The 16,732-nt window shown below is 37.6% G+C and overlaps 1 protein-coding gene across 1 annotated transcript in view; it reads left to right on the top strand.

Annotated features, from left to right (window-relative positions):
* The window catches only part of PNPT1 (polyribonucleotide nucleotidyltransferase 1), a 42,348-nt gene extending 27,889 nt beyond the window's left edge, over positions 1-14,459 (top strand). The window contains exons 18-28 of the mRNA XM_004609205.3: positions 67-120; positions 3,160-3,266; positions 3,688-3,759; positions 4,022-4,085; positions 5,071-5,154; positions 5,662-5,745; positions 7,166-7,272; positions 7,348-7,403; positions 9,531-9,609; positions 12,493-12,540; positions 14,173-14,459. Coding sequence (XP_004609262.1) covers positions 67-120; positions 3,160-3,266; positions 3,688-3,759; positions 4,022-4,085; positions 5,071-5,154; positions 5,662-5,745; positions 7,166-7,272; positions 7,348-7,403; positions 9,531-9,609; positions 12,493-12,540; positions 14,173-14,331 — 914 coding nt within the window. The 3' untranslated portion in view covers positions 14,332-14,459. The remainder of the gene's footprint in view (positions 1-66; positions 121-3,159; positions 3,267-3,687; positions 3,760-4,021; positions 4,086-5,070; positions 5,155-5,661; positions 5,746-7,165; positions 7,273-7,347; positions 7,404-9,530; positions 9,610-12,492; positions 12,541-14,172) is intronic.
* The last annotated feature ends 2,273 nt before the right edge of the window (positions 14,460-16,732 follow it).

Here is a 16,732-nt window from a genome sequence, read left to right as displayed (position 1 = left end):
GGAAATAACTCATAGCAACTGTTTTAAAAATCAATCTATACAGAGCAACTATTTCTTTTTTAATAGGGTCATCTTCAATGGCATCTGCATGTGGTGGAAGTTTAGCATTAATGGATGCAGGTAAAGGAATTATGCTTCAAAACTACTACTATTTTGTAGTACCTAATTTGTAGAAAATATAGGATTTCTTTAAAATTATATTTTGACAGAACTTGGAAAGTCAGATTATAATTACCAAGTAAGCCAGAGGCAAAAGAGTTATATTTGCAGCTTTATTACATATATATGTTAAAATTCTTATTAGTGGTTAAAAGCAAGTTGATCTGTTTAATTGGTCTGGTTAGCCATTTTGCTTGTTTCTTCTAAAGGTGGGAAGGTCTAAAATTGGTTGCAATCACTAAAGAAGTTATTATTCGAACCCATAATGGAAAACAACCATATGGTTAATTTTCCATTTTATACCCATGCATAAAACAATACCTCTCATAGTAGCATATACTGAATTTTAATAAGATTACAAATGGTTCAGTATAATCCCTTGATCTAAAACACCAAAAGAAAGCCTCTAAACACCAATTGGTGTGAGTCTAATAACAGGGTTTTCTTCTTTTTTTTTTTGAGTTTTATTGGGACACACCAGCAATGCTCAGGGCTTACTCCTGGTTTTGCATTCAGGGATCACTTCTGGTGGGTTCAGGGAACCTTCTGGGGTGCCAACAATCAAACCTGGATCAGCCATGTGGAAGGCAAGTGTGCTACCTGCTGTGCTATTTATTGCTCTGCCCCCTACAGCACTTTTTTTAAAAACACCAAAAGAGCATCAACATGTTAAACTTTAAAAAAAAAAAAAGTCACCAGCAAGGTTATTCAAGAAGAAAGAGAAAAGGAGCCTAAAGACAATCAAAAGTCCACATGCAAAGTTCCGTGATGAGTTTACACATTCACACTATAGGTATGAAAGCAAGGACTACATAACCAAGTATAAAATGAAAACATCGTTTAATGTATAATATTATCAAAAAGGGCTAAAACTAGGCCAAGTTTACAATCAAAAGAAAGAAGGTGAGAACTGATATTCAGTAGGAAACAAGTCCCTTGTGGGGGCTTGGGGGTAGAACAGGGAGAGGGCAATGACTATGGTGGAGGGAAGCCTGTGCTGAAAAGTGGTAAAGTGCAATGTATCAACCCTGTCAGCAACAGTACTGTAAACTACAATGCAAAAACTTAATTAAAAAAAAAATTGGCCTCTCCTAGAGGCAGACTGGTGGGTGGGAGGTAAGGGAGGGGCATTAGTGGAGGAAAGTGGACACTAGTGAAGGAATTAGTATTGAAATATTGTATGTCTGAAGCCCTATCATGAATCACTTTGTAGTTTCATGGTAACTCAATTTAAAAAAAGAAAGAAAAAAAAAACTTGGACCAAATCAAAAAAGTACATTTTTAGTTTTGTTCAGTAGAATATGATCTGATCATTAAGATCACAGGTAAAATACTACTTTCATATTCTTGTATCCATTTTACAAAGCTTTATCCCAACTACATGCCAAGTATCTAAACAGTTGGCAGTCAATGGCAAACAAAACAAGAAGGTCCTCTTTGAACCTTCATTTATTTATCAGTTTAAATTTCATTGGAAAATATGAAACAAGTCCTGAAAAAGATAAGCTAAAGCAGAAATCTTTAGAGCCATGAAAAAAACTCATGAATATGATATGTATTTATAAAAATATAAATTCACATCTCCTTTGATGTGGAGAAATACTATTTCCAGGGGCCAGAGATAGTATTGCGAGTAAGGCATATGCCTTGCACACAACCAACCTAGATTTGATTCTTGGCATCCATATAGTCCCTGACCCCGCCTGGAATGATCCCAGAGCACTGACTGTCCTGGCTTTTTTTTTTTTTTTAAACTTTATGGGCCACATCCAGCCATACTATCTTTCTGGCCTTCCAAACAAATACCACTTCTATTGAGTGTTGATTATAAAACACAAGTATTATGCAGTCATTTGAAAGAGTAAGGTAGGCCTTTGTGTGGGTTGTATGTCTCTATCAAGATGTTTAATCCAAGGTTAAAAACAAGATGCAGGTAAATGCATTTTATTTGCTTCCATGAGTAAAGAAGAGTTTTTTTAAGAGTACACAAAATGACTAATAATTTTCATGGGGAGGTAGACTGAAAGATAGATTTACAGAAATACAGTGGAACACCCCCTTTAACAGTGTTGAATCATAAACCAAAGAGGAAAATTTTTTCAAAAGCCCAGAGAAATTCTGCACAATAGAATGAAGAGAAAGTACATTTTACATTTTTTGTCAACATAATCATTCCATGAAGGGGAATAGGGAGAAAGCAGAACGAAAAACAAGGGGCTCAAACCCTTAACATATTGCAAACATTCAGACCTTTGGGATTAAAACCAAATGGAAAAGAGAGAGCAAGAGAAGTGTCTTCCATAAAAGCAGGTGGTGGGGAGGGAGGGAGGGAAACTGGGGACATCGGTAGTGGGAAATGTACACTGGTATCAGAACATTGTATGACTGAAGTCCAATCATGAACAACTTTGTAATTATATTTTACAGTGATTCAGCTTAAAAATATTAAAATACATGGGAACTTTTCTGAGACGAGAAAGTCATCAAAAGCAAAAAAGGCAAACACTAAAGGCTAAGTTTGCTAATCTTTTTTTAAATTTAAGAAAAAAATTTGGGGGAATGGAGCAATAGCACAGTGGGTAGGGTGTTTGCCTTGCACACGGCCGACCCGGGTTCGATTCCAAGCATCCCATATGGTCCCCCAAGCACCGCCAGGAGTAATTCCTGAGTGCAAAGCCAGGAGTAACCCCTGAGCATCGCTGGGTGTGACCCAAAAAGAAAAAAAAAAAGAAAAAAATTTTTTTTGAAAACGAGGATTTTGCTAAGAATAGAGAAAACTAGGAATTTTAAATGAGAATGGTTAGATTTATTTTATTGGATTTTATGTTTAAGAAGAAAGTTTATAGTCACGTACTATATTAAAACCTTTCCAGTTTAGTTTTGGTGATTGTTGGTTTAGAACATCATTCCCTTACAGTCAAGTAAATGTTTAGAAGATGATAAATATGTTTATTAAATGGATGTACATATTGAACACAGACATGTTTTTCTCCATTATAGGGGTTCCGATTTCATCTGCTGTTGCAGGCGTTGCAGTAGGATTAGTCACCAAAAACAATCCTGACAAGGGTGAAATAGAAGATTATCGCTTGCTGACAGATATTCTGGCATGTATATTGACATTTTCAAATATTTAATGGAGAAGATTATGTAAACTTTACAAGCATCATCTGCATAGAAGAAGGCTAGTATGCAAGGAATAAAGGTCCTTGTTCTTTTCTCCGCTGCATATTTGCCTTAGATTTTTAGGTTATGAATTAAAAGTAAATTTTACTATCTATCATGCCTCATTTTAGGATGATCCTAAATTAATCCTTATACATTTATGAGGAGGAAGATCTGAAAAAAGTGACTGATTAAATGTTTATATCTTAAAAAGTCACAACTTTGAAGCAGTAGTTAATGTAGGCTTAGGTGACATGGCATACTTTAAAAACTTTTTTTTATTTCAAAGTACAGTTAACAGTAATCATGAATGAATTTTTTTCTTGTTCAAAAACTATATCATAATTTGTTCAATTCCTGAAGGGGATTGAAGATTACAACGGTGACATGGATTTCAAGATAGCTGGCACTAATAAGGGAATAACTGCATTACAGGTATTTTTAAAACCCATTTTTATAGGGGCTGGAGTGATAGCACAGCGGGTAGGGCATTTGCCTTGCACGTGGCCGACCCGGGTTCAAATCCCAGCATCCCATATGGTCTCCTGAGCACCACCAGGAGTAATTCCTGAGTGCAGAGCCAGGAGTAACCCCTGTGCATCGCCGGGTGTGACCCAAAAAGCAAAAAAAAAAAAAACATTTTTATAATATTAAAACTATGTTGGATCAGTATATAATTTTTGATTTTCCATATCAGGCTGACATTAAATTACCTGGAATACCATTAAAAATTGTAATGGAAGCCATTCAACAAGCCTCAGGTAAGACGAGCCAGTGTGCCTGATTGTCCTTACAAGATTGTGTATGTGGTAATGGGAGCTGTGATTCCTGTTAAGCTTATAAATAAGTAGCCTTAATTTAAAATACTGCTTTTAAAATGAAATTTGGAATTGGAGCGATATAGTACAGTGGGTAGATATAGTACATGTTTTCCTTGCATGTGACAGACCCAGGTTCAGTCCCAGACACCTCGTGTGACTCCCTGAATCCTGCCTGAATACAGAGCCAGGAATAATCCCTTAACACCACCAGGTGTCTGTCCCCATGATCATTCCCCCTCCCCCCTTAGTGCCAAGAAAAGGTAGGTGGTAATAAAAAATGAAAATTTTAGGGGTTGAGGATAGTTTAGAAGAGCACTTGCCTCACATGTGAGACCCTGGGTTTAATTATCAATACCAAAAAAAAATTTTTTTCATAACTTAGATCATGACTATTAAGTTCTAGGATACATAACTAATCACTAAAGTAAAAGACCAGTGAAAATATGTTCTTGAGGCTGGACCAATAGCACAGCAGGTAGGGCATTTGCCTTGCACATGGCCAACCCAGGTTCGATTCCCAGCATCCTATATGGTCCCCCAGGCACCGCCACAAGTAATTCCTGAGCGCATGAGCCAGGAGTAATCCCTGTGCAATGCTGGGTGTGACCCAAAAAGCAGGAAAAAAAAAATACGTTCTTATACACTAACTCAAACATAGGATTTATGGGGAAAGGAATAGAGAATTATCAAGGTAATTGGAATGTGCAGAACTTATTAAACTATAGAATTTGAATTTTATGCAAGAAAATTAAGAATAAAGAGCTAGCTCAGTGGTAAAATGAATCTACAACTGGTATGTATCAGGCCATGGGTTGAAACCCCAGCAACATCCCCCCGCCAAAATAAAAAAAGATAGCCTAAGATTGCTGCCGTATCTGATTACATTTATGTAGGAATGATTTTTATTATGTTTTTACCCCTCTAGTGGCAAAGAAGGAGATACTACAAATTATGAACAAAACTATTTCAAAACCTCGAGCATCTAGAAAAGAAAATGGACCAGTTGTAGGTAATATACTATTAATATTTACTTCAGATAAAATAAACCTTAGCATATGAAAGCTTAATGCTGTTTTTAAATTTTTTATATGTAAAACAAAAATGTATAAATACTTTTATAGTTGAAATAGTTGGTGAGATAACTTGTTGTTTTTTGGGGTTTTTTGGTAAGATACTGTGATTTGCAAATAATAGAGTTTCGGGCATACAATGATCAAATACCAGTACCACCAATACAAATACCATCAGTGTTAGCTTTCCTCCACCAAAATTTCTAGATTCTCTCCCACCCCACAGGTAGAGAGCATTTATTTCTCTTTTTTTTTTTTAAGGTGGGATAGTTTGAAGCATTAGAATTTTCAGTAACTTTAGTCAAGTGAAAAACCTTTTCTCTTTTATATTGAAATGTCATTTAATATATCTAAACCAGAAATAAAATGTAAAGTGTTCTGGAATCATGTGCATTTGAATAGTTTGTTTTCATTATATTTATATTTTTATCTGTATTACATTTCAGAAACAGTTCAGGTTCCATTATCAAAACGAGCAAAATTTGTTGGACCAGGTGGATATCATTTAAAAAAACTTCAGGCTGAAACAGGTAAGAATTGTTTGAAGTTTGGGTTTTTTTTATTTTAAACTACGTCATGTAATTTGCCATTTTATCTCTGATAGGGATTAACACTGACATGTCTTTTAAGTTTTCTGAGTGCCCGTTAATAAATTATAAATTAAATGATTGTCCTTAATTATATTCAAAGTATGACCTAGAATTAATTAGGTGTGTTTTGTTTGGGTGCCATGTTTTAAACTCAATATCCGTGGCGTATTCAATATGCCAAGAACAGTAACAAGTCTCCAAATAGAGGTCTTACTGGTGTCCACTCAAGCAAATCGATGAGCAACGGGATGGCAGTGACAGTGATTTAGGAAGACAGTTTATCTTACTATACTAGTTTTCACTGTAACTTACTCTGTAGCACTCACTGTCACACTGTCATCTCCTCTTCATCTATTTGCTGGAGCAAGCACCAGTAACATCTCCATTGTGAGACTTGTCACTGTTTTTGGCATATCCAATACGCCACGGGTAGCTTGCCAGGTTCTGCCATGTGGGCGGGGTACTCTCGGTATCTTTCCGGGCTCTCCAAAAGGGACGGATGAATTGTACCCAGGTCGACTGCATGCAAGGCAAACGCCCTACCGGCTGTGCTATAGGTTCTGTAAATTGTATAGAAATAGTGTCTTTAATTTGTTTTGTTCTGTTTGTTTTAGAAACAGTCTTTGGGTTAGCTAGTACTTACCAGCTTTGAGGTTACTGAAGAGAGGGAGAAGCAGAGGCCCCTCAGCCTGAAGAAATTTCTTACACTTAAAAACTAATAGATTTGCCCCTCGTGATCTTTTTGATAATGAACTGAGAGAAAAAGCTTTCATAATTCCTTTGGATTCTTCCCCTGGTGTAGTGCTACAGGGTCTAAAAGGGAAAGAGAGAAAGAAGAAAAGGTACAGAAAGGGTTCAAGCTAGTTTAGTCTCTGCTTAATTAAGACAGCAGAACTTGGGCTGGAGCAGTCATCTAATACTTGCCTTGCAGCTTGCTAACCTGGCTTTGATCACAGGCATTCCATACTGTCCTGCAAAACCTACCAGGAATGATTCCTGACTGCAGCGCTGGATGTGTGTGGCCCAATAATAGAAAAAAGAAAGTAGAACTAAGCCATCCAAAATTAGAATTTACATGCGTTTATATCCCACCTTCGATAGTAAATGCTAAGAAGTACGTTGACTTACTGTTGACTTACTTAACTCTAGAACCTACCACATTGTTGGACACATATGTTGGTGAATAAGTTCCTTCATTCACCAGTATACGTGAATATGTGAATAATGTTCTAAAGCAGGACTTAAACACATCACAATTTTTCTGTGTTCCGTCTGATCACTCCTTTGTTTAATTTTAGGACCTAGTGTCCAATAAAATAAGCAATTTTATTTCAGTATGTCAAATTACCTTTTTTTAAAGGAGTAACGATTAGTCAGGTGGATGAAGAAACATTTTCTATATTTGCCCCAACACCCAGTGCTATGCATGAAGCAAGAGACTTCATTACTGAAATCTGCAAAGATGATGTAAGTATAGATTTATAGTAGTTATTTTCTTTGCTATTTCCTTCATGAACCTGATGGCTTATTTTATACTTACAGCAAGAGCAGCAGTTGGAATTTGGAGCTGTATATACCGCCACAATAACTGAAATTAGGTAATACCAAGTAATATGCTGTGCTGGGGTTTTTTACTTTGTTTTTGTTTAGGGTGCCATACCCAGCAGTGCTCAGGGGCTACTCATACTATCCCAGTGCTCAAGGATGATTACTGGCAATTTGGGTATCATGTGATACTGGGGATCCAGACTGGGCATACAAAGCATGTGCTCCAGTCTGTTGAGCTACGTGCCTGGCCCTGCTGTGCTGATTATTATGAATTTATAATACGAGTTCATGTTGACACTATTTTTATATATGATTATATAGAACTTTATGACATGCTTCTATTTGAGTTTCCTCTAAATAAAAAAAAATTTTTTTTTTTTTTTGGTTTTTGGGTCACACCCAGCATTGCACAGGGGTTACTCCTGGCTCATGCACTCAGGAATTACTTCTGGAGGTGTTCGGAGGACCATTGGGATGCTGGGAATCGAACCCAGGTTGGCCACGTGCAAGGCAAATGCCCTACCTGTTGTGCTATCGCTCCAGCTCCCTAAATAAATTTTTTTAATGAATTGGTTTCTTTTTAATCAGATCTGCCACTTTAATTTTCCCAAGTCAGCAAACAGACCCAAAAGAGACTTAATTTTTTTTTTCCCTACTGCCACTTCCCCCATTGTTTGGGGACCACACCTGGAAGGAATTCAAGGACTGTTTATGACTGAATAGAGTGATTCCTGGTGGTGCTCGGGGGACCATATATAATGCTGGGGATTTGAACCAGGACTCAGCCATATACAAGGCAAGTGCCTTTCCCTCTTACAATCTCTCCATCCCCAGAAAATCCACTTTTAAGAAAAAATGTTATCACAGGTAGTATGATTGTTCAGAGCTATTCGAAAAGAATAATAAAAGGCAATGGGATAATTTGTTTACTGTCACAGGTGAAATTCAACAGAGTAGGAAAAGCATAGGAAAGTAAAATTTTTTTTTTGGGGGGGGGGTTTGGGTCACACTGGCGATGCACAGGGGTTACTCCTGGCTCTTCACTCAGGAATTACCCCTAGCGGTGCTCAGGGGACCATATGGGATGCTGGAATTAGAACCGGGGTCGGTCGCGTGCAAGGCAAACGCCCTACCCGCTATGTTATCGCTCCAGCCCCCAGGAAAGTAAATTTTTAAGTGGTAAGTTAGCATTTTATTCCTTGTGGTTTTAAACTATAAATTTCCCGTTTTCATCATACAAATAACCCTCACAAAAAACAATCGAGGGTACTTGCTTAACTCAGCAATTGTTTTCCATAGTAGAAATTTTCATAACTAATGTATCTGCACACCGGTTACATCCGGATAGTCAAGAATGGCAGCATACAAGAGTAACCCCTGTGCATTGCCGGGAGTGACCCAAAAAGCAAAAAAAAAAAAAGAATGGCAGCATAGATGCATGTCTTTTTTTTTTTTTTTTTTTGCTTTTTGGGTCACACCTGGCTCTGCACTTAGAAATTACCCCTGGTGGTGCTCAGGGGACCATAAGGGATGCTAGGGATGGAACCCGGGTCAGCCGCGTGCAAGGCAAACGCTCTACCTGCTGTGCTATTGCTCCAGCCCCTACACTACTTTTTTTTTTTTTCCCACTGGTTTTAGGGTTGCACCAAGCAGTGCTCATGCCCTATCCCTGCTCTGTACTCAGGAACAAAGAGAAATACAGAGAAAAATCTTATATTCTAAAATCCTATATTTACTACAGTCTTCATTTCCATTTTTATAGAATATTATTTCAGTTGAAAAAACTAAGTAGTCTTAATACATTATTATAAATTTTACATATTTACATACTTTATAAAAACATGTTCTTGGGGACCAAGCAGTAGTACAGTTGGTAGGCCACTTCCCTCACTCTCTCCTGACCTGGGTCTGATTCCCAAGACCCCAGATGATTTCCCAAACCTCTCCAGGAGTGATCCCTGAGTGCAGAGCCAGGAGTAAGTCCAGAGTACAGCTGGGTGGGGCCCAAATAACAAACAAAACCAAAAAAAAAAAAATAAAACAAGCATGTTTGGTGGGATTTCTTTTCTTTTTTCTTTTTTTAACTTGTTCTGTTATGAAAACATCATTATAGTTTGATTATCAGTAGCTATACAGAATGTTTATTGCTTTAATCGGATTTATTTCTTTTTTCATAGAGACACTGGAGTAATGGTTAAACTATACCCAAATATGACTGCAGTACTTCTTCATAACACACAACTTGATCAACGGAAGGTAAAAAAAAGATTTATTTTTAAAACTGCCTTAAAATAACCATAGTGAAATGTGGTCAGTGTTTATACGTTTTCTTCATGACTTGTATCACAAAAGAAAACAAAAAAACTGACAGATGCTATTGACAAAAGTTTTACATTATGTACTGTTGGTAATTTCTCCTTCCATGACAGAATGTGTATTCTGAGTTAGAAGTAACCATCTAAAGTGGTTACTTCAATTTTAAAACACAGATTTATCAATAGTAGTTAGCTGTAGCTTGTTTTCTAAATTTTCTTGATCAAAATAATTACAAAATTATTTCTTGTAATAAAATCATAGGATGTTTTACATGCACCTAGATTAGGTCAGAAAGTTAGTACAGTGGGTGAGGAAAGCACCACCAGGAGTGATTCCTGAACACAGAGCCAGGTTAAAATCCTGAGTACCACCAGGTGTGAACCAAAATAATTTTTCTTATTTATGCTTTAGAGCTCTTAACTTGCATTCAGCCAACCTAGGTTCAATCCCCAGTTACCCCCAGCCCACCAGAAGTGATCTCTGAGCACATGACAGAGCCTTAATACGTCACGTCAGTATACGTATACGTCAGTAGAAAAAACCTCTAATATGAACAACTTTGTAAATCACAGTGTTTTAATAAAAATAAAACTTTGTTAAAAAAGATAAAACTTAATAAAAATGTTTAACAGAAATAAAACATTATTTGAGGTTTTTTGTTTTTTGTTTTTGTCTTGTCAGGGGCCAACTCCATATGCAGGGCAAGTGTTGCATTGCTGAGCTAAATCCCTGGCCCCCCTAAAAAAGTTTTTTTTGTATGTTTTGGCTTGAGAGTGCCAGTTGGTGTGCATCAGGAAGCCCGGTGGTCATGGTGATGCACCACCTAATGCCCTTCTGGAATAAGCAGTTTCTTTTCTTGATTTGGGGGTTGGGGATTGGATTGTTTCCAGTGGTGCTCAGGGGATCATGTGGTACCTGGGACTGACCCTTACTTTCTGCATTCAAAGCATGGACTCCACCCAATTAAACTGCGTCTTTAGCCTAGAAAATTGTTGGGGGTTTTTGTTTTCTAGTTGTTTTTTTACTTCGGAATCATATCCAGTGGTGCTTAGGAATTAGTCCTGGTTGCATGCTCTGGAGTTACCTCTAGAAAGGTTTGGGAAACTATCATATATAAAGCACAGAATCAAACCAGGTTTGTGGCTGCTGTGGCCACATTCAAGTCAGAGTGCCTTCGTACCTCCTATACACTTTTCTCTGGCCTGGGGGGTGGGGGGGTGGGGGGGGTGGTATGTGAACTTTCTCTGGCCCCTGGTGTGTGTGTGTGTGTGTGTGTGTGTGTGTGTGTACTTTCTCTGGCCTCTGTGTGTGTGTGTATGTGTGTACTTTCTCTGGCCCCTGTGTGTGTGTGTGTGTGTGTGTGTGTGTGTGTGTGTGTGTGTACTCACCAACCAAGATACTCTACCACTAAAACCTGTCTAGGTTAGAGTGTGAAGAGAAAATGAATAGCCTTATATACTGTCATATGAAATGTTAATCGAAATGTAAATTTACAGTTTTTTGGAGAGTGTTTGTGAATGTGCAAGAATAATTTTGGACCTAGATTTCCATGCGTTAGATCTTTGTTCTAATTTTAATAAGAGCCATTGAAATGCTGAAAAAATTTACTGTTTCTCAGCTTTTTCTTTTGAAAAATTTCTACCCATGGAATAATAAAAATATATACACTGGGGGCAAAAATTTAGCTTAATTGCCTGAGCATGTGTTTTGTGCATGTGAGAGGCCTGAGTTTGATCCCCATGACACATAGTCTCCCTGAGAACCTTTGGGAGCTCAATAAATAGCAAAACTACATATATACATACGTACTGAACACCCATATATCTTTCATTTAGATTACCTATTGATAACAGTTAGCAACATTGGAACTTACATGTTTATTTTTGGTTTGGGGACTATAGCTGGTGATGCTCAAGGGTTATTCCCAGTTTAGTACATGAAGGCTTCATGCTGCAAAGCATGAGCTTCAATCCACTGAGTTAGCCTTCTCATCCAACACTAACTAGAATTTTAAACAATCATCTTCTTTTAAAGTAATCATCAATTTAAAAATAATCATCTTCAGAGTATTAAAAAAATACAGTTTAGGGGCCGGAGCGATAGCACAGCGGGTAGGGCATTTGCCTTGCACGCGGCCGACCCGGGTTCGATCCCCTGCATCCCATATGGTCCCCCAAGCACTGCCAGGAGCAATTCCTGAGTGCAAAGCCAGGAGTAACCCCTGAGCATCGCTGGGTGTGACCCAAAAAGCAAAAAAAAAAAAAATACAGTTTAGATATTTGATTATAGTACTTCACTTATTAAATATGTAAAGGTGTCCTCAGCATATTACTGAATTAAAAGTTCAATATATTTTATTTTGTGGGGGTTTGAGCAACTTGTCTATGCTTAGGGGTTGCTGCTGATGGTACTCAGGAGATTGTGCAGTACAGGTGCAAATAACCGAACCAGACCTGGACTCCCACATTCAGATCATGCACTCAAGTCCTTTAAACCATTCCCAGCTGTGATTAGAGCTTTGCAACATATACATAGGGTGCTAAGGATCAAACTTGGGTTGGTCTTGTGCAACGCAAGCACCTACCCTGTTTTACTATTCTCTCCATCAACTTTTATAATGAAATACATCACACTAAAGATATTAGCAGTAGTTTTTTATAACAAGGATTGTGGATAATTTTTACTTTAACCTAAACATTTCTGTATTTTTAATCTTTATGATTAATCAGAAGAATCAATAAAACTTGTTAGTTGGGGGAAAATGTATACTAATATGACTATGTGGTAGTTATGCATAACTAATAAATTAAACTTCTCTTTCAGATTAAACATCCCACTGCTCTAGGATTAGAAGTTGGTCAAGAAATTCAGGTATTTTATATTCAAATTTTAGCCTTAAATTGTTCATTGGACTTATTGTACTTGGCGTCTAAAATTAAATTTCAAAAAGTTAAACATTTTTTTTGTAATGCAAGATAGTTTTTATTAAAACTTACAAAGATGCGGGGATAGAAAAAGAGGAAGAATCTCAAAAGAGAACACAGGCTTCTTCAGAGTGGAAAAAGTAAAGAGACATAGACAGTCAAGCAAGATACATGTACAAGGAAGAACACTGACTTGAAGAGCAAGCCAGAGAATTTCAACTACTTTCAACAAATAACTTAATCTAGGGGCTGGAGCGATAGCACAGTGGAGAAGGCGTTTGCCTTGCAGGCAGCCAACCTGTGTTCAATACCCAGCATCCCATATGGTCCCCTGAGCACTGCCAGTAGTAATTCCTGAATGCAGAGCCAGGAGTAACCCCTATGTATCACTAGGTACGACCCAGAAAGCAAAAAAAAAAAAACAAAAAACTTGATCTATACCTGATTGTAGTCTTAATACACAACATCAGGATTCATTATCGACTTAAGACAGGATTCTTTTGCTCTGGGAGGTTAAAGTTTTGTTAGGATATTAGTCACCTTCAGAGGCTTTTTAAATGCATGGAATTATCGATGGCTATATGGAATCAATGATTTGGATATCCATGATGATACCATTATATGTCAAATCCATCATCCTGATAATAAAACTTTGTTGAAGGCATTGCATGCATCGTTGAAGATTTAAGACTTTAATTGCTTTTTCATTGGTTGAGGCAAAAAAATTTTGAGCTTTGGGGAAAAATTTTTTTCTGTACTTGGGACCAGAAAGATGGTACAGCTTTGCATGCAGCTGATCCTAGTTCAGTCCCTGGCACCCCATATGGTCCCCCAAGGTCCACCTGGAGCAATCCCTGAGTACCAGGAGTCAGCCCTGAACGTTGCTGGGTATGGCACAGAAACAAAAAAAGATTGGTTTTGAGCATGATGAAAACCACATTTTTCAGCTCTAGAATTCTGATAACAAAAGTGACCTTTTTTAAACTAGCCCTTTAAAAGTGAAAGATGTCGCTGCAGTCTGGCGTTTTTGGCCACATCACATTTTCTTCCAAGTTATACTTAATACCTATAAACTAAGTAACTAAGTCTTCTGTTTTATTACCACTCTATAGTCCTATTGTTCAAATAACCTCTAGGGTAAGATGTGAGAACTAAGACAAGTCTCTCTAGAGAGTTGTTCTTATTTTTTATTTCAGCCTCAGAAGGAACCTAACACTACATTTCCAATACCCTCCAATTTGCAATAGAGTCCAGTTGACCTAGGTATAATCCTGTATAGCCTGTAACTTAATTAGGCTCCAGACACCCTTAACTAGAATCATTTACCAGGGCTTCCAGTATAGATACCTTACCAATAGAAAAATAAAGGCATGGATGAGTGTAACAGAAGATTATAAAATGGCCCCAGTCTCATTTTTCCATACTCACTGCTTAACCAAATTACATTTATTAGCATATTCCTTCATTTAGAACAAATAAAAACTTTAATCTTCGCCCTTATTTGGATGACATTATTTAATCTGTCTTTTCATTCAGATGTCAATTGTTTTTAATTTTTCATTTTCTTTCTCTAATACAGGTGAAATACTTTGGACGTGATCCAGCTGATGGAAGAATGAGACTTTCTCGTAAAGTCCTACAGTCTCCAGCTACAACTGTTGTCAAAACTCTAAATGACAGAAGTAGCATTGTAGTTGGAGAATCTGTTCCACAGTCATCATCTAATTCTTCTCCATGATTTATAAGAGAGAATTCTAAAGTGTTACTCTGTAGGACAAAATTTCACTTGAGTCTTCTAATATGTAGATTTATATATAATATAAATATATTCTAATCATTTGTATTAAAATGCTCATTTTACATGTGTCATTTTTATTTTATTCAAAGTAGCCTATATTCTCTTATTTACTTTATAAATCAGTAAATATTATTAAAAGCCATTTGTACATGTTAGAAAAGACTGCAATATCTGAAAAAATTAGAAACATCAAATCTGCTATAATGGCTCTCTTCCTGCTTTTTCTTTATATATTGTAATGTCAGTTTATTCTTGATCATCTTACAGTTCACCTCTTTGCCTAACAGCTTTACTGTCTATAACTATTTCACAAGCTAGAACGTCTGTGTTCAAAGCGAGTACCTATGTCTTTAGTCCCAGAATAATGAGTTAAGAGAGCTGCTCCTTTTATTTTTTTAGTTTTATTTTTTCATAAAGTTGTTCACAATAATTACATTCAACATTTCAACGTCAATCCCACCACCATATTTCAGATTTTCCCATCACCACTCAAACCTGCCCCACAGGCAAATGCTAGATAATTTATTTTGAATTGCTTGTTATGAATAGTATGAGATTCTAAGAATTCTAAAATGTTAAATGATTGGGGTCCGGAGACATCTCTGCAACAAGCTGATCGCTTCCAATATTCATTTGTGAGTCTCTGGATCATGGCCTATTAATGTGCTTAAATGGCACCCAGAGGCATTTCATGGGCATGACAGCCAGGACCCCAAAGGGGCAGGGTGATGAGAAGGAGTGACCCACCCCCAGTCCCTTGAGGCCTGGTGTTTTCCCTCATTGGTCCTGCATACCTGGGTTTTTCACTGAGTTCTGGAGGTTCACGACCACCAGGATTCACATGGGGCAGGTAGAGGAACGATGCCTGCTCCCATCTGAGGCACCCCGGTGAAATCAGCCTGGCACAAGGTCCGAAATATCTCCGGGGAAGCTGCTCAGTTCCGAGATTCATTTGTGAGTCTCTTGATCTCTTCTTAAAGACATGCCATTTTTCAGAATAGCAATAAAACTAAATACAGTGAAGTAAATATTACAAATGTTTACTATATTTTCTAATTAGGATGAGGTATAGTTCTCAAATTTAGGATATATTTCTAAAGGATAGAAAATAATGTACACATTAAATCAATTTAACCTTTTTTTTTTTTTTTTTTTTTTTGCTTTAAGGCTTGGAGAAATCAGATTTCTCTTTTTGGTTGTTGGTTTTTTTGAGCCACATATGGCTGTGCTCAGGATTTACTACTGCACTCTGGGATTGCTCCTGATAGGACTCAGAATGGTGCTAGGGATTGAACCCAGGTAGGCCATATATAAGGTAAGGGCCCTACTCACTGTACTATTTCTCTGGCCCCAAAAGAATCTACTTTTTCAGTTGATAGTGAAACAGTCATGTATAGATCATTGGTACAAGTAAATTTATCACTCTAATTCTACTAAAAAGTAAACAGAAAAATAAAAAATAGCAGGGCCAAAAATTACAACAGGCTGGAGTACATGCTTTGCATATAGGTGGCCTTGAATTCAATCCCAGCACTATGTGGGGTTCTCAAGCTCTGCCAGGAGTGATCTCTGAGTTCTGCCAGGAGTGGTCTCTGAGCACAGACCCAGGAGTAAGCCTTAAGATTGCAAAGACCAAAAAGAAGCAAAGTATGTACCCGTATTTTTCTCCAGTTCAGCCAAGAATATAACATTGCCTAAAAAGGAGAAAGGTGCCTGCTACAGATGGAGAGGTTGGTGACTGGTGCTGGGAAACATACACTGGTGGTGGGATGGGTGTTGAAACACTATAGGACTGAAGCCTAATCCTGAGCAGCTTTGTAAACTCCCAGTGATTCAATTTTTAAAATATTTTTTTTTAAAAAGACGAGAAATGGTCAGTGCAGGGGAATATTTTCATAGTAATCAGGCAAGAATATGATTGGTTACTTGCCAAAGAGGGTAGACACCATGATCATATAAACAGTTGTTTCCAGATTTGGGGCCGCAGCGATAGTACAGCGGGTAGGACATTTGCCTTGCATGTGGCCAAACTAGGTTTGATCTCCAGCATCCCATGTAGTCTCCTAAGCACCACCAGGAGTAATTCCTGAGTGCAGAGCCAGGGGTAACCCCTGAGCATCGCTGGGTGTGACCCCCCCACAAAGGCAAAATTCCAGATTTATAAATGTTGAGACTGGGAGTAGTAGGTGGACAAAGCAGGAAGAAACTATGTCTTGATATCGAGACAGTAACTAAACTCAAACTTAAGCAAAGGGAGAAATTTTTCACAGATTCACAGATTTATTTCACAGGAGCTGAATCTCCCTGTGGCAGGAATATCAAATGTGAGGTCAAGAGTTTG

Source organism: Sorex araneus, chromosome X (assembly GCF_027595985.1).
Source record: "Sorex araneus isolate mSorAra2 chromosome X, mSorAra2.pri, whole genome shotgun sequence".
NCBI classification, from domain to species: Eukaryota; Metazoa; Chordata; class Mammalia; order Eulipotyphla; family Soricidae; genus Sorex; species Sorex araneus.
The sequence above is the reverse complement of the archived record's forward strand: the minus strand, read 5'-3'. Positions and strand labels throughout refer to the sequence as shown.